At 41.4% G+C, this 23,173-nt stretch overlaps 1 protein-coding gene across 1 annotated transcript in view; it reads left to right on the forward strand.

Moving 5' to 3' along the window:
* The first annotated feature begins 756 nt into the window (after positions 1 to 756).
* Positions 757 to 23,173, forward strand: part of rab11fip4a (RAB11 family interacting protein 4 (class II) a) — a 43,653-nt gene continuing 21,236 nt past the window's right edge. The window contains exons 1-5 of the mRNA XM_072369369.1: positions 757 to 1,033; positions 7,818 to 7,905; positions 8,773 to 8,861; positions 12,246 to 12,409; positions 12,586 to 12,747. Coding sequence (XP_072225470.1) covers positions 881 to 1,033; positions 7,818 to 7,905; positions 8,773 to 8,861; positions 12,246 to 12,409; positions 12,586 to 12,747 — 656 coding nt within the window. The 5' untranslated portion in view covers positions 757 to 880. The remainder of the gene's footprint in view (positions 1,034 to 7,817; positions 7,906 to 8,772; positions 8,862 to 12,245; positions 12,410 to 12,585; positions 12,748 to 23,173) is intronic.

Consider the following 23,173-nt stretch of genomic DNA (forward strand, 5'->3'; position numbering starts at 1 on the left):
CAGTATCAGGAGTGGAGTGTTGAGGTACAGAGTGCAAAAGGTGAGAGGTAGGTTTAGTCCAGCTTTGTAATGGCTTTATTTAAAATCTGCTGTGTTACAAGTGAATGAAAGTATCTATATTATGTCTATATTCTTATTTATTATATGTCTATAATATAGTCTATATTATGTATATACATCAGACAATATATCAAACTGTGCATTTTGAATGTCACCAAAATATGATCAAAAATAATATTTTCTTTTTCTAAACATGATTAAGATTCATTCCTATCCTTAATGTTAACCTTTTTGACTTGGACTTTTCTGGAAGCATTTCTTGCGTGTTCTTATAACAACGGTGGAGTAATGTTACATGTGAAGGTAGTTTTAATTGATTCAGGAATAGAAATACATAGAATTTGCTTTTAATCCTTAATGCGAGAAACACTTTAAAACCACATAAATGTTGGGGTTATCCAGCTAAGTACATTAAGTTGAACAAATATTATTTTTATTGCTTTTCCTGTTACAGGGGACATTTCGTGGTTCCACAGTCCAACAAGTATTTTATCGTTGGAATTCCGAGCATTCGTCTATTCATACTTGAGGAAAATAGGCTCCCATAATATTTTACTAATAGAAGGTAGATAGCGAGAGTAACCTGGATTATTAAATGGCAGCTGGCCTTTGATAGAATAACTCAAATCGTAAATAATCGTCCTTTCCCGTAACTCCTCGCGTGTTTTAAGCGTGCGATGCTGCTGATGTCACAACAACAGCAGCCAGTCGGTCCGGCGGAGCTGAGGACTGGAAAGATGATGGCGACCGTCAAAGCGATTCTCTTAAGCTTCATTTGAATATAGGAATTAGATATCTTGCTGTCAGAGCCAGCTCACAAATGGAAGGTCACGTTTTTCCTGACCAAGAGCAGCTTTTGCAGTTTCTAAGGAGGCTGAAGGAGGTTTTCGATGTCTGTGACGAGGATGCTGACGGCTTCATCCGGGTGGAGCACTTGGTGGACCTTGGTCTTCAGTTCGGACAAGGAGACGAGGTGAGAGCGAGCAAGTTAAATGTGAAAAATGGCTCCGTGACGTTCGGTCGCTTTGTATTTAATGAGCCATGCTGTGTGCATTTACATGTCCGTACGATATAACGGCTGGAGACTGCTGGACCGTTGGCGCTTCTAGTTCTGGACAACCTATCTACGTATTACTTCAACGATGTCAGGTGTGCGCGATGTGCGACCATTTGGTTCGTCATACTCAGACATTCTGCTTGCTGGCTGGGGTGCAGCAGTTCGACAGGTGCCTTGTGAAATGCTGAACGCATACTAGATTGTTTACATGCTGGGTTTTCATTGTTATTATAATCATATTAATATTATAAATATTCGTATTGATAATATGATTATTAATAATTATTTTCAATGTGATGAATTACCATTACTAATCAGGATATTCAGATTTATCAAATATTTAGAATCTTCATTGTAATCATAATTCAATTCAAAATAATCCAATTAATTCATATAGAGCCAATTCAAAAACAATATCCTAGCTAAGGAAACCAACAGATTGCACCGAAACTTGTCTTCAGTCCAATCTCCCGTCCTGAGCATGCCTGTGGCGACTGTGGAAAGGAACGACTCCCTTTTAACAGGATGAAACCTCTGACAGAACCAGAACCAGGAAGGGTGGCCATCTGCCTCGACCAGCTGGGGTTTGAGAAGACAGAAAAGAGGGGGGGAAAACACCATAACACCATTCAAAGGATACCTGTTGGAACAGGGAAACACAAGTTAATAACCACAATAATGTCACATGTACATAATATCATTTGAGAAATTAAACAGGGGAAAAAGAGGGCAAAGTGAGGAAAGGTGAGACAGATGAGGTCCCCCAGCAGTCTAAGCCTATATCAGCTTAACTATGGAATGTTTCAGGATTACCTGAGCCATCCCTAACTATAAGCTTTATCAAAAAGGAAAGTTTTAAGCCTAATCTTAAAAGTGGAAAGGGTGTCTGCTTCCCAGACATTTACTGGCAGCTTATTCCACAAGAGAGGGGCCTGATAACTGAAGGCTCTGCCTCCCATTCTACTTTTAGAAACTCTGGGAACCACAAGTAAACCTGCAGTTTGGGAGCAAAGTGCTCTGTTAGGAAAATATCCAACTATAGCCGCATTGGACAGAGATGTTCTAAGAACGCAGTTCTATGAACTGCCCTTCTCCAGGGGAACTGTTTCATGTTGCATTCTCACATGAGTCGGGGACCTCGACAGGGACTGAGTACAGATAAAGTCATTGTAGTGGGTGACTTTAATATTCATGTAGATGTTGAAAATGACAGCCTAAATATTAACTTTAATTCTATATTAGACTCTATTGGATTTTCTCAAAGTGTTCACAGACCTACTCACTGCCTTAATCATACCCTTGACCTTGTGCTGACTTATGGCATTGAGAGTGAACAGTTAACAGTGTTCCCTCATAACCCTGTCTTGTCTGACCATTTTTTAATAACTTTTGAATTTACATTACTTGACTACACGGTTTCTGAGAAGAATTCTACATATAGAAGGTGTCTGTCAGATAATGCTGTAACCAGATTTAAAGAGTTGATTTCATCATCCTTTTCTTCACTGCCATGTGCAGATATGACAGAGGACGGCTACCTAAATTTTACTCCAGTAGAACTTGACTCTCTTGTTGACAGCACTACAGCTTCAATGCGTACAACACTGGACAATGTTGCCCCTCTGAAAAGGAAGGTAATCAGTCAGAAGAGGTTGGCTCCTTGGTATAATTCACAGCTGCGTGCGTTAAAGCAGACTGCAAGAAAGATGGAGAGACAGTGGCGTTCCTCTAATTTAGAAGAGTCTCAATTAGTCTGGAAAGATAGTTTAATAACGTATAAGAAAGCACTTCGTAAAGCTAGAACTGCTTATTACTCATTATTGATAGAAGAGAATAAGAATAATCCCAGGTTTCTTTTCAGCACTGTTGCCAGGCTGACAAAGAGTCCGAGCTCTGTTGAGCCATGTATTCCTTTAACTCTCAGCAGTGATGATTTCATGAGATTCTTCATCAATAAAATTGTTTCTATCAGAGAGAAGATTAATGGAATCCTTCCCATTATTATCACTGATGTATCATCAAGTAGAGCAGCTTTAGAAGTATCTTTCGAACCTGAATTGTATTTAGACAGCTTCTGTCCAGTTGATCTTTCTGAGCTAACAACAGCAATAGTCTCTTCTAAACCATCAACTTGTATGTTAGACCCAATCCCAACCAGACTGTTCAAGGAGGTTTTCCCCTTAATTGACACTTCCATTTTGGATTTGATCAATCGGTCTTTGTTGATAGGATATGTACCTCAGACTTTTAAGGTTGCTGTAATTAAACCTTTACTTAAAAAACCTACTCTTGATTCAGAAGTGTTGGCTAATTATCGACCTATATCCAATCTCCCTTTTTTGTCCAAAGTTCTTGAAAAAATAGTTGCAGCTCAACTTTGTGATCATTTACATAGAAATAATCTGTTTGAAGAGTTTCAGTCAGGATTCAGAGTGCATCATAGCACAGAAACGGCACTGGTGAAAGTTACCAATGATCTCCTGTTAGCTTCTGATAGCGGACTTGTTTCTGTGCTTGTCCTGTTGGATCTCAGTGCTGCATTTGATACGATCGATCACAGCATTCTGTTACAGAGACTTGAACATGTTATTGGGATTAAAGGAACTGCATTAGGCTGGTTTAAGTCATATTTATCTGATAGATTCCAGTTTGTTCTTGTAAATGAAGAATCTTCCTCACACGTTGGAGTAAGGCATGGAGTTCCTCAGGGTTCTGTGCTTGGACCGATTCTTTTTACTTTATACATGCTTCCATTAGGTAACATTATCAGACAGCATGGCATAAATTTCCATTGTTATGCTGATGATACTCAGCTGTACTTATCTATGAAACCAGATGAAACCTACAGGTTGGTCAGACTACAAGCCTGTCTTAAAGACATAAAGACCTGGATGACTCAGAACTGTCTGCTTTTAAATTCAGACAAAACTGAAGTTGTTCTCTTTGGACCTGAGCGCTTCAGGGAGAAATTGTCTAGTTATATAGTTACTCTAGATGGTATTTCTTTGGCTTCTAGTTCTACAGTGAGGAACCTTGGAGTTATTTTTGACCAGAATTTATCATTTGACGCACATATAAAACAGGTTTCTAGGACTGCCTTCTTTCACCTTCGTAATATTGCTAAAATCAGGAACATCCTGTCTCAGGGTGATGCAGAGAAACTAGTCCATGCATTTGTTACTTCAAGATTGGACTACTGTAATTCCTTATTATTGGGCTGTCCCACATATTCTCTGAAAAGCCTCCAGCTGATCCAAAATGCTGCAGCCAGAGTTCTGATGAGAACTAACAGGAGAGATCATGTTTCTCCAGTTTTAGCTTCTCTTCATTGGCTCCCTGTTAAATTCAGAATAGAATTTAAGATTCTTCTTCTCACTTATAAAGTTCTTAATGACCGAGCTCCATCATATCTTAAAGATTTAATTGTAAGATATTTTCCTAACAGAGCACTTCGCTCCCAAACTGCAGGTTTACTTGTTGTTCCCAGAGTTTCTAAAAGTAGAATGGGAGGTAGAGCCTTCAGTTATCAGGCCCCTCTCTTGTGGAATAAGCTGCCAGTAAATGTCCGGGAAGCAGACACCCTTTCCACTTTTAAGATTAGGCTTAAAACTTTTCTTTTCGATAAAGCTTATAGTTAGGGATGGCTCAGGTAATCCTGAAACATCCCATAGTTAAGCTGCTATAGGCTTAGACTGCTGGGGGACCTCATCTGTCACACCTTTCCTCACTTTGCTCTCTTTTTCCCCCTGATTAATTTCACAATTGATTTTATGTACATGTGACATTATTGTGATTATTAACCTATGTTTCCCTGTTCCAACAGATATCCTTTGAATGGCGTTATGGTGTTTTTCCCCCCTCTTTTCCCTCTTTTCTGTCTTCTCAAACCCCAGCTGGTCGAGGCGGATGGCCACCCTTCCTGAGTCTGGTTCTGCCAGAGGTTTCTTCCTGTTAAAAGGGAGTCGTTCCTTTCCACAGTTGCCACAGGCACGCTCAGGACGGGAGATTGGACTGAAGACACGTTTCGGTGCAATCTGTTGGTTTCCTTAGCTAGGATATAAATTTTTTGAATTGGCTCTATAAGAATTAATTGGATCATGATTACAATGAATTGAATTCCAATTGGCTTGAATTGGACTATATTACTTAAGTGCCTTGAGATGACAATTGTTGTAATCTGGCGCTATATAAATAAAATTGAATTGAATTGAATTGAATTGATGTGACGCAGCCGTCTGCGACAGACGTGTTACTTTAGCGCCACTCAACAACAAAACAAAACCCGGGAAAAGTAAGGAGAGAAGAAAACAACACCACCAAGAAGCTAACCGAGAGCGAGGAGGCCACCGTGTTCATGGTCTGCATGACGGTGATGTTAATCATGGACGACCACATCAGACGTCTAAGATGGAGGCTGGAAGAGCACACAGCGAAAAAGCCTTTTTCCCCCTTTTTTTAAGGTCTTGTGACCAAAATGCAACAGAGCTGTAGTAATTGTACAAAACAGTCTACTGCAAGTTACATGTCTACTGCAATAAACTTTATTATATTTAAACCCATTTGCAGTTGCTGCACTATATTCCGACTTGAAACCCTCATCCTCCATCATGGAAAGTAGACACATGCCTGTAACTATCATGTTTCCTGCCTGTTAACTCCGCTGCATATTCAATTGAGCATGGTGGATTTGCTCAAACAAAGCTGTCCTTAGAATGCTCATTCCTGGAAGACGGATAGCACAGGCTTAATATGGCAGCTGTAGCTCAGGAGGAAGTCGCCCACCAATCGGAAGGTTGGTGGTTCGACTCTGGCTTCCCCAGGCTACATGTCGAAGCGTCCTTGGGCAAGACACTGAACCCCATGTTGCCTCCTGATGTATCCATCAGGGTATGATTGATTAGAATGCACGTAGTTATGTGTATCCTGAGACATGCTGTATGTATGAGTGGGTGAATGTGGCATGTAGTGTTAGAAGCGCTTCGAGTGGTCAGTTAGACTAGAAAAGTACTATACAAGTACAGTCCATTTACCATTTACCATATACACCCTAACACAGTCACTATCTCACAAAGAAAAATAAACAGATGGGCCAAATTAATAAATACAATTGAAAATTTAAAAACGTGTGGGGAACATAAATAAGTTGACTTGAAAAAAATTAATTTTGTCTCATGTATTCATCATATTTATATATTTTAATCCTCTTGAAAGGAAGTCTCCGCTTCCAATATTTAACTTAAAATAGCCATGTTCCAAAACTATCTGAATCCTGTTTTTGGCAGCTATAGCTCAGGAAGAAGGGCCACCAATCAGAAGGTGGGTCACTCCAGCTTCCCCATATTACTTGTTGAAGCGGCAAGACACTGTACCCCACATTGCCTACCGATGCATCCAATGTGTGTGAATGCAGTAGGAAGCTCTGTATAGAGTAAGACATGCTGTGTGAGTGAATGTGGCATGTAGTGTTAAAAGTGCTTTGAGTAGTGAGCTAGACTAGAAAAGTACTATACAAGTACAGTCCATTTAGCATTTTACTAGAACTTTCAGAATGACCCTGCTGTACTTTATGCGAGTTTTCAATGTCTTTGATACTGCTCTCTTGCATTTTTATGTATTTTGTAAGATGCAGAAAAGCTGCACCTTAGATTTTGTTGTACAGATGTAAAATGATGACGGCATTCTAACATTACGTTACACTGTAAAATTAGCGTTAGCCTCAAGTTGCAAGACACCGCAGAGGAAAAAAAACTACAGAAAACACTGGCTGGCTATTAGCACTAACAGCCATATGATTTTCTGCCAAATTAGCACAGTTAGCATAGCTGACTATACTTTATTTATATTCATTTAAATTTTCAATCACATTCCTTGTCTTGAGTTTGCTGCTCAAGCCGAAAGTGCCTGGATGCTTTCTGGTGAGATGCTGTAACATGGAAGTTGGACTATTGTGGTGTGTTAGCTCGGCCTTACAGTGTATGCAATGTACAGTCTTTTCCTTGGGTTTGAGTTTGAAATGATCCCACACTTGGGACCCTTTTTTTGGTCGCTTTTCTCCCTCTCTCTCTTCTTTTCTCCTTGCCTGCTGACTCCATTATATATTGCATAGGTGTATTTTGTACACGCACCTTTCAAATTTGTTGAAAAAACACCACTTTCACTGATGTGGGCACTGACCTCCTCTCTGATAAATGACTAAGATTACTTTTTGTTTTGGATGTTAAACAAAGTGCATAATCTTGAAGTTTTTCACTTTAGGGGAGACCCTGCACCCTGAATGCGATTAAGCAGGTATAGAAAATGGATGGATAGATGAATGTTAAACATAGTGCATCATTTTTAAGTGTTTCACTTTAGGGGAGAGCCCTGAACTGGACTAAGCAGGTATGGAGAATGGATGGACATCGGGGGAGAGAAAAATTCTCAGTTTTTGTTGACCAACCAGCAATGACATCTGTAGAAACTTGCTCAATTGGTGTTGTAAAAAAATCATGAAAAAAAAAATGCATTTTATAATCAAAAACCTAAAAATAATGTATTTCTGGACCTTAAGCAGGTTTGTTTCATCTGAAAGCAGAAGTGTTTCGTATCCATACTCAGCAAATTTGTATTCTTTCGGTGTGATAGAGTGCCTTATTATATTACTTTGATATAAAATTGTAAAGGCAAATTGCCAAACTAACTTAATTTGTGTTTCATGCAGGTGAAGAAGTTGACAAGGCATCTGTATCCTAATGCCCATGGAAAAATCAACTTCAAAGACTTTTGCCATGCAGTGTTTGCAATCAAAGGTAAGACATGCTATAAAGGTATCATGAGAATTTTACACTCTTAAGTGGTGCAAAGTGGAATTTATCCCCACTGGACAAAACCAGACAGGTCCTTCCTATCTGTTTTCATTGTTTAAGTTAAGCTAGCATGTTGCTGTCTGTGGTCTGTCTCACAACACACTACAGACTTTAGACATAACCTTTTAACCGTTGACAAAACAGTGTAGCCCCATTCTCAATTATAATTATAAACAATTACAAAGTATTACATATACTGTAAATAATGACCCTCTTCACACAGACATCAAGCTATACTTATGCACAGAAGCCCTTGTTATTTTTCTGGCAATGCGTAGTCAGAGTAGAGAAAACTGCATCTGCACGTAGTGCAGTGTGATCCGTTATGGCTGCTCTCACTTAGTTTTATGTGAGATTGGACCCTTCATGTAACCAAAATGTTAGTTCATATGACACAACTAAATGGTCACATGGGATGGACAGTTAATTTATTTGATATGTAATGTTAATTCAGAGTCCAGTGGACCCAAATTCAAGTCTTGTGGGAGCAGATGATTTTAACATTGCTGCGAGTGGGTGTGAGTGTTAAACTAAAATCAACAAGTGTGACACTGACCACAGTACTTAGCTAGCATTAATCATAATCAGGGGCTCAAAATATTTAGATGAGAGGAAGGCTAAAGGTGGACTTTACAGTACAAATCTATAACAATCTTCTTGGTTGCACATGATAGAAGTCACAAAATCAATGGAGCTACTGTGAGTATGTGAGAATGCACAGTTACGGTGAGAAATCCAGAATTAGTGAGATTACAATAGGCAGTCCTGTGTAATGCTCAGCTGTCACTTTCCTTCTTCTTGTGGCTGTAGGTTGTGAGGAGATATTGAAGATGGCTGTGGGTCCTCGCAGCCTTGCATCCCACCATCAGTCTGTCACTGACAATGGCTATATTTACCAGGTAAAGTCTTATTCATCACTGGGAATTTCAAACTGTGAAGAAAGTAAACAGTCACAAAGACTATACTCTGAATAAGACACTGCCATGTAAACATTTTCTGGTTACACAATCACAATAAGGTCGTATTCGGAGGAAGCAATAATTGAAACAAGCTAGGTGAAGGACGTTGATATTACTTGAACTATAATAACATGTATATGCCCTAATTGCGACAATACAGCCAATTAGAGTTTTCACTGCCTCTTGTAGCATACACTGCAGTTCATGATGAATGATTGATTTCTTATATTGCTGGTGCTACCTTTCCAGATTCAGGGACCCCTTACCATAGTATGGACACCTCATGTCAAGCTCTTTTATTTGTTACTTGGCTTGTAGCATGTAACTTGCTCTCATCTGGTTTAGCTTTGCAGGGAATGAAGTAGTGAGGAGAGAAACTCTGATATGACGTTGCAACACTCTTTTCTTTCTCTCCAGAGGAAGCAAATATAATTTACAGCTGTGCAGCAACTATCATGAAACTCATCTAGATACATGGTGAACTATGTTTTCAACTTACACACTCACTTGTTCTCTCAGACAGATGGAAAAACCTTTTAATTCCTGGGTCACAGGCCCAATCTGTTAGGTCGGCAATCATTATGCCCAGGCCCAAGGCTGAGCCAACAAGCACTTGCTGGCAAGCTCCCAACCCCCTTGTTCATGAGTGATGGCAAAGGAACTTTGCTGGGTCACCAAGTGATGGCAGCTTAGACAGAGACCTCCTGACCAAAGCAAAATAAAACCGCGCCAATTTTAGATATACAGAAGTGTTGGTCTATACCTGAAATGTATGTATAAGACAGCCAGGATGCCGCCTAAAAACCCAAATAGAAGACTAGCCACAATGATGGCAAAATGGACAGACGAGAAGAGCCGGTGAATCTCACTTTGTTTCTTAGAGAGATACATGACTTTAGACAAAACAACAAATATCAGCTTGAAGATACACTATATTGCCTAAAGTATTCGCTTATCTTAGTGTCATCTGCCTTTACACATATATGAACTTAAGTAACATCCCATTCTTAATCCAGAGGGTTTAGTATGACGTCGTTGGGAGCATGAAATGGTCCAAAATGTCTTGATATGCTGAAGCATTCAGAGTTCCTTTCACTGGAACTAAGGGGCCAAGCCCAGCTCCTGAAGAACAACACCACACCATAATCCCCCCTCCACCAAACTTTACACTTGGCACAATGCAGTCAGACAAGTACCGTTCCCCTGGCAACTGCCAAACCCAGACTCCTCCATCAGATTGCCAGATGAAGAAGCGTGATTCGTCACTCCAGAGAAAGCGTCTCCACTGCTCTAGACTCCAGTGGCGGCGTGCTTTACACTACTGCATCCAATACTTTGCATTGCACCTGGTGATGTATGGATGCAGCTGCTCGGCCATGGAAACCAATTCCATGAAGCTCTCTACGCACTGTTCTTGAGCTAATCTGAATGCCACATGAAGTTTGGAGGTCTGTAGCGATTGACTCAGCAGAAAGTTGGCGACCTCTGCGCACTGTGCACCTCAGCATCCGCTGAACCCACTCTGTCATTTTACATGGCCTACCACTTCATGGCTGAGCTGCTGTCGTTCCCAATCACTTCCACTTTGTTTTAATACCACTTACAACGGACTGTGGAATATTTAGTAGTGAATTTTCACAACTGGACTTGTTGCACAGGTGGCATCCTATCATGGTACCACATTGGGATTCACTGAGCTCCTGAGAGCGACCCATTCTTTCACAGATATTTGTAGAAGCAGTCTGCATGCCAAGGTGCTTGAATTTATACAGCTGTGGCCATGGAAGTGATTGGAACACCTGAGCTTAATTATTTGGATGGGTGAGTGAATACTTTTGCCATTATAGTGTATGTTCAGTTACCCACCCCTGTCCCTGACGTAGTTACCCAGAGATCGTCTATACTAGAGACACTCACTCCAACTTGTTTAACAAGAGGTTCAATGTCTCAGAGTAGCTCAGATACACAGTAAACACACCAGTACTATGTATATAATGTTCAAATGTATTATCCATTCAAGCCAGTTTCTGGCAGCTTTGTATGGGCCATGGAACAATTTAAAAGAGCTGTATCCGGCTGGCAGGCCACTAGTTGTATGGGCCTGTTGTAAACCTTATGGTACACAGAAAGTAATAATTTCAAAATACAATCAGATTTATCCATCCATCCATCCATCATCTACAGCTTATCCGAGGGTCGGGTCGCGGGGGCAGCAGCTTTAACTGAGAAACCCAGACGTCCCTGTCCCCGGCCACTTCCTCCAGCTCTTTCGGGGGGACCCCGAGGCGTTCCCAGGCCAGCCGAGAGACATAGTCTCTTCAACGTCCTGGGTCTTCCCCCGGGGTCTCCTCCCAGTGGGACGTGCCCGGAACACCTCACCAGGGAGGTGTCCAGGGAGCATCCTAACCAGCTGCCCGAGCCACCTCATCTGACTCCTCTCAATGCGGAGGAGCAGCGGTTCTACTCCGAGCCCCTCCCGGATGACTGAGCTTCTCACCCTATCTCTAAGAGCCCAGACACCCTGCGGAGGAAGCACATTTCGGCGGCTTGTATTCATGATCTCTTTCTTTCGGTCACTACCCACAGCTCATGACCATAGGTGAGGATGAGAACGTAGACTGACCAGTAAATAGAGAGCTTCGCCTTCTGGCTCAGCTCCTTCTTCACAACAATGGGTTGTCCCTCACTCGTGAACATGACCCCGAGATACTTGAACTCCTCCACTTGGGGAAGGATCTCATTCCCGACCCGGAGAGAGCATTCCACCTTCTTCCGGCTGAGAACCATAGTCTCGGTTTTGGAGGTGCTGATTCTCATCCCAGCCGCTTCACACTCGGCTGCGAATTGCTCCAGTGAGAGCTGAAGGTCACGGCCCGACAACGCTAACAGAACCACATCATCCGCAAAAAGCAGAGACCCGATTCTGAGGTCGCCAAATCGGACACCCTCAACGCCCTGGCTCCGCCTAGAAATTTTGTCCATAAAAGTTAGGAACAGAATCGGTGAAAAAGGGCAGCCCTGACGGAGTCCAACCTTCACCGGAAACGTATCCGACTTACTGCCTGCAATGCAGACCAAACTCTGACACCGGTCATACAGAGACCGAACGGCCCCTATCAAGGGGTCCGGCACTCCATATTCCCGGAGCACCCCCCACACAATCAGATTTAGTTTTTCAAAAAAAAAAGAAGAATTCATATAAGTACCTCATTACCAATTCTGATTATTATGCAAAATGCTTTTCTTTTTTAAATGCCTGTGTCTTTTCTTATTGATGCGATATGTGCACTTTGTTGGCATGCTAGTTTTTGTTTTTGTTAACAGAATGGCGAAACAAAGCTTGGTCCTCCCATCATCATGTGTACACGGCCTTACCCAGAGTGCACTGTGCTCAGTGAGGGCTATGGGGCTGATGCAGACTGTGACACAGACAATATTACGCAAAATGCCAATAACTCTGAGGCATTGGATACATCCCCACAAGACAGGTCAGTTATAACAATATCAAGAAGTGGCTATAAATTTGTTGATACTTTGAGTTGAATAATGAAAATCTTATTATAGTGTGTTATTTTGTAATTATCAAACCATTTGGGAGTTGGTCTTTATAATTGATTTTTTTTTTTTTTTTTAACAAAACAACCCTTACAAAACTTTGGCTTAGCCACCTGATTGGATCAGCATCTGCATCGGTCATCTCTGGAGAAGAGCAGTTTGAGGACTATGGTGAGCGAGTGGATGTGGATTTTACTCCCAGCAGCCCTTGCCCCGAAGATGATACCCACACAAATGGCTTCTCAGACCTGGGTTCCTCCCTTCCCTCTAGGTTTGTGACACATACTCAGAATCACACTCTCCAAATTGCACATACACACATTTACTGAAACACATTTCTCAAATCATGATGGGAACGGACAGGTAGTACCTATAACGATACCAGCGGCTCCAGTGTTCGTGACTGTGCTGAATAGACAACTTACCCGAATTTTCTGTGACCTTGCTTGAAAATGTCTGACAGAATAATATGAAGTGTGTGTTCTGAAAGGGAAACTTGGACCAGTTTCATGCACAGACCAATACAACGAGGGAATAAATTATATCAAGGAATAAATCCTAATTCAAACCTAAAACTCAAAAATAATAAGAATACAAACGCACAAAAAGAATCAAACAAAACACAGAAAAAAGAAGACAAGGAAATCAAATCCATAGTCATCATCATTATTAGGTGTTGAATTAAATCTGTGTTTTTTATGTTTGATGTAATATGATTATTTGATAATTTACTGCTAGTTACAATAGGCACCCCCGTTCCCCATGATCTGCCACTAGACAGAAGGACTCTGGGTCCGCCGAGCCTGAGCCCAGGGCTACACTGTGCCTCTAAGAAAGCCCCCCCAGATCTGTGACCAGAAGTGTTGACTAGAGTTGATGGATAAGTCTGTTTCCCATGGTAGAAAGCGAGAGTCACCTGTTTTGGACAGTAATCTGGATATTTTTTATAGTAATTTTGGAGTTCTGAGGTTAAGAAATTCTTCTCCTCCAGAGGGAAGTTCTGGGGACAGTTGGGAGAAATATTTACGCCGAAATATCTTTCATTTCCTGACTTTAGTGTGGTAGTGGGTATATTCTGGAAATTATAGTTAATGAACAGAACTGTGGACCTAGACCAATTGATAGAATAGTCAGAGATTGATGATTCTCGGAAATTTTCAGTGAGTGCAACTGTCTGTGAGAGGGATGTTTGTGAATTTTGGAGGAAAAGTAATACATCATCAGCATAAAGACTTATATTATGTTCTACTTTTTAGCATTGAATGTCTTTAATATTCTTACTTTGTCTGATAGCAGGTGCTAGAGGTTCTATAAACAAAGGAAAAAGTGAGGGGGGAACTTCCAGTTTGATCATTTGTCCTGACACATGCCTTGGATGAGGTGCATAGTAACTTTATCCAGTTTATGAAAGATGATCCAAATCCAAATTTCTTTTTATTCAGGGAAATTTTTTGATCTCTTCTCCCTGGAATTAGCTCCATGCACGTTCCATGTAACATACCTTAGTGTGCTCATGGTCAGATTAGTGGAGTAAGTGTTGGGTGTATGTTTCTGTGTGTGTGCCCATGGTTGTGTTTGGAATTGTGTGCCATGCAAGTCTTTACAAGTGCTGTGTATGTTTATATTAATATCATGAAAGGAAGCAAAGATGCAGCTAGTTGGGGTGAAGTGAAAGGAAAGAAAAAAAAGGACAGAAAGAATAAACCAAAGAAAAGAAGACAAATAAACCCATAAAAAACATATTCACTGTGCATCACGAGTTTACGAGATAGACCAGGAGTTACTATTCTTGCTTAACAGTTGTTAGTAAATTAAGTGCATTTTTCATCACCAACAGTGAGAACAGAAGTAGTTTACAGCATAACCCGAGTTTATAAGAGCCATGGATTTGTGTTCAGATCATGGTAGAGCTGCCGGTTGACATAAAGCTTGTCCACGGAGATTAACGCACCCGAGCCTCCCTCCATGAACTTCCTTTGGATCAGGAACAGAACCTTGCATCGCTTCAGGATCTCTCTCGGGAATTGGTCGCTGACGCTGAAATCTGTTCCCCTCACCTCTCTGCCTCGGCCTTCAACATGCTCCTTATGTTTAAAATATTCGTATTCGGCCACGATCGGTCTTGGACTGCGCTTGGACTTGTTGTCTTCCCTCCCAGGCGGTGAACTCGGTGAAAGGTGATGTTTTTGAGGATGTCCTCCGGAATTTTAAGGTGATCCTGGATGAAGTTTTTTATGGTGGTTTGGGGATCTTCTTCAGCCTGTTCCGGGATACCTGAAAAAACAAGATTGTCCGTCATGCTGTGCTTCTGGAGATCAATCACTGTCTCTTAGATGTGTTTGTTTTCCTCTCTGAGTTGGGTCATTCCCTCAGAACGGGATTTCCCCCGACTCCTTGAGTGCAGCGTTCTTAGTTGCCAGCGCTTGGTTGTTGTTGTTGGCTGAACTCCAGGAACTCCGGCAGAGCCTGAAACTCTTTATGGAGCAGTTCCAGGAGGGATAAATGAGTATCAAAGCTGGATAATGATTTGTCGATGGACAAGAGAACACCTGCTTGGTCTTTTCCTGGGGGAGAAATAGCTCTAGGTGAGCCCTTGCTGTGGCATCTTTCGGAAGTTGACGCTTTGGATGCTACTGGAGTGGATGCTGCGTTGGATTTACTCATGACTCTGCTAGTCTCTGTTACTGCCGAAAATAAAACGATGAAAGAAACCATTCTGGACTTACAATCACACAGTATGAGGAGAAACCTGGTCTTCTCCGGAATCCTAGAGACATCCACAGAAGAACCCGAAAAAATAATCCAGGACTTCATGATGAAACACCTCAAACTCCCCGCTGATACCGTCGAACAGATCACCTTTCACAGTGTCCAACGTCTGGGACCCCACCGACCCAACGCCACCAGACCCAGACCCATTGTCGCAAAATTTGAACATTATAAAAAAAAAAGAACTGGTCAAGCGACAAGGACAGAGTTGAAAAACAATAACCTCTCCATCAGTGACCAGTTTCCACAAGAAATCATCCAGAGATATAAACAGCTTTCCCCCATCCGACAACAGATGATCCAGGAAGATAAGAGAGAAGCTATACATCGAGGGACAATCGTACAAAAATAAGGATATTACCCCTGGCTTTTCTAACTCTCTTTAAACTTTGATATATACAGGGCTTTCAAACTAACATAAAAAACATATTTTTGCACCTTAGTCTTACTCACCTCTCACGTATTTTACGTTTTTGTTGTTGTTTATGGTTTCACATAGTTTTATGTCTTGTTTTGATGATTGTGTATCTGTCTTGTTCCTTATTGTTCTATGTTTGTTACCTGACACACACAATTACATAGATTAATATTAAGACATACACATATGCACACACACACTCCGCTATGGTCACCTTACACACACATTTAAACTTGTTTTGACGTTTTTCAACAACCGGTTCAAAATGTCATCTCTTGAAGTCCTAACTAGGAACATTCGTGGAATTGGCTCACAGACAAAAAAAAATTAAAGTTCTAAGTCATCTGGACAGTTTACAAGCAGATATTTGTTTACTACAGGAAACACACCTCTCTGACCCTGTTCTTAACAAATTGTCATCACAATTTATTCACTCATTTTTAGAGAGGGTTGAGTGTCCTGATAAACAAAAGAATACGATTTATTCTTAATAAAACAATTACAGACCCGGAAGGACGCTTTATCTTCTTAAATATATTGGTTAACAATAGACCAGTAACAATTTGAAATTTTATGGCCCCAGCAGAGACTTTTTTTTAAGCGATTTCAGACCTTTCCAACTGTCCAGTGATATTAGGAGCATGGACGTCGGAACTATTTTCTGTGAGGGGGGCGGGATTTTTGTTGGGAGAGGTGGGGGAAGCACGCACATTTATCAATGATTAAGGATTTGATTTGAAGTTATTTTATGATAGCATTACAAGTGAACTAGAATGGATGAACACGGCATTGTTATTGTTAAGAAAATGAAACTTTGATAACTAAATCAAGCCATTTAAGGAACATAACAGCATTATTTGTGTCCTTGAATGTGTTGTTTATTCAGTGCGATACTTAACATACCCAGGCATAGCAGATAAAATACACCACAAATGAAAAAAAAAGAAAAGTGTGTGCTCATGACTCAGGGCTTTCATGCATTTCCAAAAGTGGACCTTCTCTCAGTTGACGTACTGATGAAAATTTTAAGCAGGGTTGAGACATGGCTTTTATCCATAAGGTCACTGTGTGTATTCATAATGGCCAAATGTGTTAGTCTCTCCTGCGTCACAGTGTTGCGCAGCCCGGTTTTCAGCCTGCGCAAGGCTAAGAAAGAGCACTTGGATGCCACGACAGATATGGGCAGGGCCAGACAGAGCTTAATGAGCTGCTCCACCTCGCACAGGATGGAGCGGGTTTGGGGCTGCAAGGTTTGCAAGATGGACACAACATCCTGGATGGTGCTAACTTCTCGTCCCCTACACACACAACTCCATACAGTAGCCTATGCCATAGGCTGCATATCACAAAAGCATAGATCTATGTATTAATTATATGCAAATAATTCAACAGAAGAATCCCAGAAGGAATTGAGGAAACATCAGTTTCAGTTAACCAAGATAATAAACAAGATAATAAAAACTGAATTCTTAATTCAGAGACTTTGACAAGAAAAATTCCACCATGACAATAAATCTGGCAAATATTTGACTAATCAAATCAAACGGAACAAAGAAAAAGCAATGATTCCCAATATTAAGGACTTAAACCTACAAATTCACCACAAAAATTGATAATATATTCAGAGATTTCTATGCTAAACTATACTCATCTGAAACTGACCCAGGACAGAATACCATTGATGCTTTCTTTGATAAAATTTAACTCCCTTAACTCAATACAGAACAAATCGACAGACTGGATCAGCCATTTACAGAAAATTAACTTTTGTCTGCACTTAATTCAATGCCAAATAACAAATCACCAGGACCTGATGATTTCCCTGCTGATTTCTACAAACATTTTTGGAACATCTTATCTGCTCTTTTTATCAGAGCAATAGCTGAAATAAAACAAAACTCAAGATTCCCAACACATATGAATACAGCGGTAATTTCCCTTCTCCCCAAACTCAACAAAGACCCAACACTTCCATCAAATTAGTGTCATATTTCTCTTATTAATGTATGAATGAATTAAATGAAATCTTCTTTATTGTCATTATACATGAGTACAACAAAATTAGCCCGGCAGCTTGCAAACGCATGCGGCAACTTTGAAGAGTTGCAAAGAGTGGGGATAGAGAAAGGGAAGGAAAACAAGGGAGAGGGGAGGGGAAAAAAATTTAGACCTTAAAATTAGTAGCAAAGTTTTAGCACACAGTATTGAAAAAGTCACCCCTTACATCATCTATCAAGACCAAACCAGCTTTATTAAGAAAGGCAATCCACCAGCAACAGACTATCTGATTTAATTCATTATTCATCTTTACTGCAGGAAGATACTATTACAGCCACTTTAGATGCAGATAAAGCATTTGACCGAGTAAATTGGATATTTCTCTTTAACACGTTGCAAAAATTTAGCTTTGGGGAATAATTTATTACCGTAATTGGATTAAGATCCTGAACAATGCACATTTAGCCACGGTGACCACCAATGGAATCACATTGGAAAGCTTTACTTTACACAGGGGAACTCAGCAAGGATGTCCACTCTCTCCGTCTTTATATGTTATTTTCATTGAATCCTTAGCAGTAGCTATCCGCCAGAACCTCAACATCACAGGAAACCGTACATCTCTTAACCACCATAAGATCAGTCTATGTGCTGATGACATTCTATTTTTTTTTTTTTTAAAAACAACCATCCCTTGAAAAAGTAGTTAAACTGATTGATTCATACTCCACAATTGCTGATTACTCAATAAATTGGAATAAGTCATCCATTCTTCCATTGCACAAAACTAAATGGAACGAGGCAGCTCAAATATCAGCCATCCCTTTAAGTACAGGTCACATCACTTACTTAGGCATCAAAGTTTCCTCCAGACTATCAGGCTTGATTAGACTCAATTTTACCCCATTATTGAAAACGATAGGAGATGATCTTGAATGTTGGTTAAATCGTTAATAAATTCCATTGGAAGAATAAAACACCAAGGATTAAGCTAGCTACATTACAAAAATCCAAATCTCAGGGTGGCTTGGAAGCCCCACATTTCTATTACTATTCTCTCGCAAACCAACTTCATTATATTTACAGATGGACTCAGTGAGTCAGACATCACCTGGTGGGAAATTGAGGAAACACTTTGTAATGAACTGCAGATCTCAGATATCCCATTTCTAAGTCAATCCATTAAAAGTCATCCATGCTTCAAAGCAATAACAATAGCTTAAGGTACCACAGGGTTCAATTTTAGGGCCCCTGCTTTTCTCATTGTACCTGTTGCCCCTGGGTTCCATCCTGAGAAAGCAGGGCATCTATTTTCATTGTTACGCTGATGACAGCCAGATCTATGTGCCACTAAGGACGCTTTCTCTCTGAAACCACTTCTGTTATGTCTTGAAGACATTAAAGCCTGGAGGTCCTTGAACTTTTAAAATTGAATGAAACTAAAACAGAAGTGATGGTGTTCGGTTCCAGTGGCTCTTGTGAACCCCCTCCTGTTGACTTGGGCCCCTTGGTGCAATACAGGAAACCAACAGTCACAAACTTGGGTTTTAAGATGGACGGTGATTTTAAATTGGACCGGAAAATCGGGGCAATAGTGAGATCCAGCTTTTTTTATCTTAGGCAGCTGGCAAAGGTGAAGCCCTTCCTTGCACATATGCACTTAGAAGCAGTAATCCACGCCTTCATTACATGTCGGCTGGATTACTATAATGCACTTTATCTTGGAGTCAGCCAGTCATCCCTCGCACGTCTCCAGTTAGTCCAAAATGCTGCCACTCGCCTACTAACTGGAACACGTAAGAGGGAGCAAGTTACTCCCATTTTTAAGATTCTTTTATTTGTTTTTAAATCTTTAAATGTGCTCATCCCACCTTACCTCTCTGAGCTACTCCATCTTTACACTCCTGCCCGGTGCCTCAGGTCAGCTGATCAGCTGCTCCTGGAGATACCGTGGGCTAAGTGGAAGCTCAGAGGAGCTGGAGCCTTTTCTGCTGCCGGTCCTAAAGCATGGAACGACCTCCCATTGCACAATAGACAAACCCCTTCATTTTTAAAACTCGTCTTAAAACTAATTTTTACTCACTGGCTTTTAACCCAGCATGAGACTCCGTTTCTGTTTTTGCTGTTTTTAAAAGGCTTTATAAATAAAGTTGAGTTGAACGAATATCTCTTCCAAAAAAAATCCTCTCTAGAATATAGAAAATAATAGTTATCTCGGATAAAACTATTTATCTCCCATTTATAAAATGGGAAAAAGATCTCTCTATTGCTTCTGACACTGAATTTTGGACTCAAATCTGTAAAAATATTTATTTCATGACTAAAAATGTAAACTTACAAACCATTCAATATAAAACTCTCTATAGAATTCATTATACTGGACAAAGAATGGCCAAAATGGTCTTTTCATCAGAGATTTGAACCACACCCATTAAACATTTTTGGAAAAAAAATCACTGAAACATTATCTGGTTTCTTGGGCTGCCTCATCCCATTATCTCCCTCACTCTGTCTGCTGGGTGATTCATCAGAATGTGATCTTGATACAAGAACACTATCTGTCCCCATGCCTCTCTGATATGGGTTCGCATCACGCCTCTTTTTATGCACCTCACCAGCTTCAGAGCTATTATACATAGGGAACACACAATAGCACGATAGTGTGCAGTCGTGCAGCTTCTGGCTCCTCCCTGTGGGTTGGGCGCACCCCCTTTGGCCTGCATTCCGGGGGTGAGGGGCGTGTGCCTTGCCCTTGGCGACCTGTCATTGCAGGTGCTCCGTCAGTTGTTACAGAGGCCAGCTTTTCAATAAGGATATTTTTTGGCATTATACTGCATTATAACTATCAATTCCCCTGGTTGTTGTTTTCAATGGGAGTAAGGTCAAAAACTCCTCTTTGGTGGAAAAGTCGTCAAACACTGTGCAAATTAAAACAGCCAGTCTGTGGATTCATCGCACTGAATAGAGAACTATTTGCACCTGTTCATGTCTGATTCCAGCTCTTTTACCGCATCCACAGACAGCGTAGACATGGTCCTTGCCATGGTATTGGCACCAAGCTGTACATTGGCAATAGCAGACAAAATTTCCTACTTATTTTTATGGTCCCTGTGGTCATTGCCTCCTTTACGATCCCACCGGTTTGGTGAACAGAGACTGTTGCCGTTGAAGCGTTGTCTTCAGCTCCAATATTTTGTCTTTTCGTTGACTGCTACCCGCAGGAAAGTCCTGTGAAAAGTTGCCGTGGACTTTGATGGAAGTTTTTGTTGCATCCTGTTCGAGCGAACAGATCAACAGAGGACACCATTGCCATAGCTCTACATGCTGTGCTGAGACATCTAGAGCAACAACGGAGCTATGCCAGGATGCTCTTTGTGGATTATAGCTCGGCATTCAACAGCATCATCCCGGACATTCTCATTACTAAACTGGCCACCCTGGGCCTCCCCCTCTCACCTAAACCTGGATCAAAGATTTTCTGACCAACCGACCCCAGACTGTGAGACTTGGCCCCCACCTCTCCTCCCCTCCGCACACTGAGCACCGGGTCACCACAGGGCTGCATGCTGAGCCCCATCCTGTACCGTCTCTACACCCATGACTGCAGTTCAGGCCACAAAAACAACATCAAATATGCTGACGACACCACTGACGACATTGGTTGGACGGATTTCAAGGGGAGACAAGTCAGCCTACAGAGAGGAGGTGCAGAGGTTCTCAACCTGGTATTCAGACAACAACCTGACACTGAACACAGCAAAAACAAAGGAGATCATCATGGACTTCAGGAGGAACAGAACTGGTCCGCTTCCCCTCTACATCAACGGTAAGTGTGTGGAGAAAGTCCACACGTTCAGGTTCCTGGGAGTCCAGATCTCTGATGACCTCTCCTGGACACACAACACCACAGCTGTCATAAAGAAGGCTCAGCAGCGTCTACACTTCCTGAGAGTCCTCAAGATGAACAAACTGGACAGTAAGCTGCTGCTGCTGGCTCCCGACCATCGAGAGCCTGCTGACGTACTGTGTCTCCACCTGGTACGGGAGCTGCACTGAGGCAGACAGAGCGAGGCTTCTGAGGACAGCCAAAGCAGCATAGAGGATCGTTGGCTGTCCTCTCCCTTACTGCACTATATCTGCACTTTTTATTTACTTGTTGTTTGTACTTTAATTGTTTTGCACTGAGCACATGAGAAGCTCTACAGTTTTGTTGTATATTGTATAATGACAATAAAGGGGATTCATTCATTCATTCAGATGGCACCCCACATTACACTTTTTACTGACCGACACGCTGGCACCGCTTCCACGCCACCATACACTTGTCATTAAAACAAAATTCTGCCTCCCAGTCTTGGTGAAAATGGTACGTTTTAATCCGCATGTTGGTTTCTGCACTTGTCGCCATTGTAAACTCCTGCTCATCTCACATCACCACCGACTCATCAAGATTTACAGCAGCACAACTTTCTGGATGACATCTAATTGGCAAATAATAATTTTGTGTTGGAACGGGGCGAGACAACTGTGAATTTTATTTGGACATAAATTTAAGTAGATTTGCCGAGGTACCAATTAAGTTTTCAAATTTATGTATGATTCGTTGGCCCTTTGGCGAGCTACTTGGAAAGGGGTGGCGAGCTACTGGTAGCTCGCGAGCGACGTGTTGGAGACCTGTGGATTAGATGGTCAGATTAAATTAGTACAGTTTAAATTGCATATATAAGAAAAATTGTTTCTTAGCAGGGGCTGCACAGTGGTGAGCACCGTCAACTCACAGCAAGAGGGTTCCAGGTTCAACTCCCAGCTAGGGCCTTTCTGTGTAGAGTCTACATGTTCTCCCCGTGTATGCGTGTATTCCTTCCACCATCCAAAAACACGCATGTTAGGTTAACTGGTGACTCTAAATTGTCCTTAGGAGTGAGTGTGTGGATGGTTGTTTGTCTCGTGTGGCTCTGTGATGGACTGGCGACCTGTCCAGGGTGTACACCACCTCTCGCCCAATGACCACTGGGATAGATTCCAGCCCCCCCCCCACAACCCAACCGATGGATTAAGTGGGTATAGAAAGTGGATGGATGTTTCTTTCCAGACCTTGGCACCAACCATTGATATATATGCAGACAGTGGGGGAAAAAGGATTTACGCATGATGATCCTCTCGTAACACTCATCAATGTATTTCTTCAGGTTATCCCGAACTTCGGTGTGTTTGGGTTCGAGCAATATACGATTAAAAAAATTTTATAACCACAATTTTGAATAAGTTGGTAGAATTTTACAGACACTGAATTGTTTGCTTGCCTCTCTTACAGAGCCACAGATCCGCCACAGGAAAGCCTCATAGTATGGCGAGAAACCTGTCTCCTCCACTTGTACATTATTTCCACCATTGTAAATAAATCACTTCCCTTTTCACTTACCCTTTCTGTCTCAGTTTCCTTCTTGGATCCTGCTTGCCTGCGAACCTTAACGGGACCATAGAAGCGCCGATGTTGTTTGAAGCATTCAAA

This window comes from Leuresthes tenuis, unplaced genomic scaffold (assembly GCF_036924035.1).
Source record: "Leuresthes tenuis unplaced genomic scaffold, fLeuTen1.0.hap1 SCAF_17, whole genome shotgun sequence".
Classification (NCBI taxonomy): Eukaryota; Metazoa; Chordata; class Actinopteri; order Atheriniformes; family Atherinopsidae; genus Leuresthes; species Leuresthes tenuis.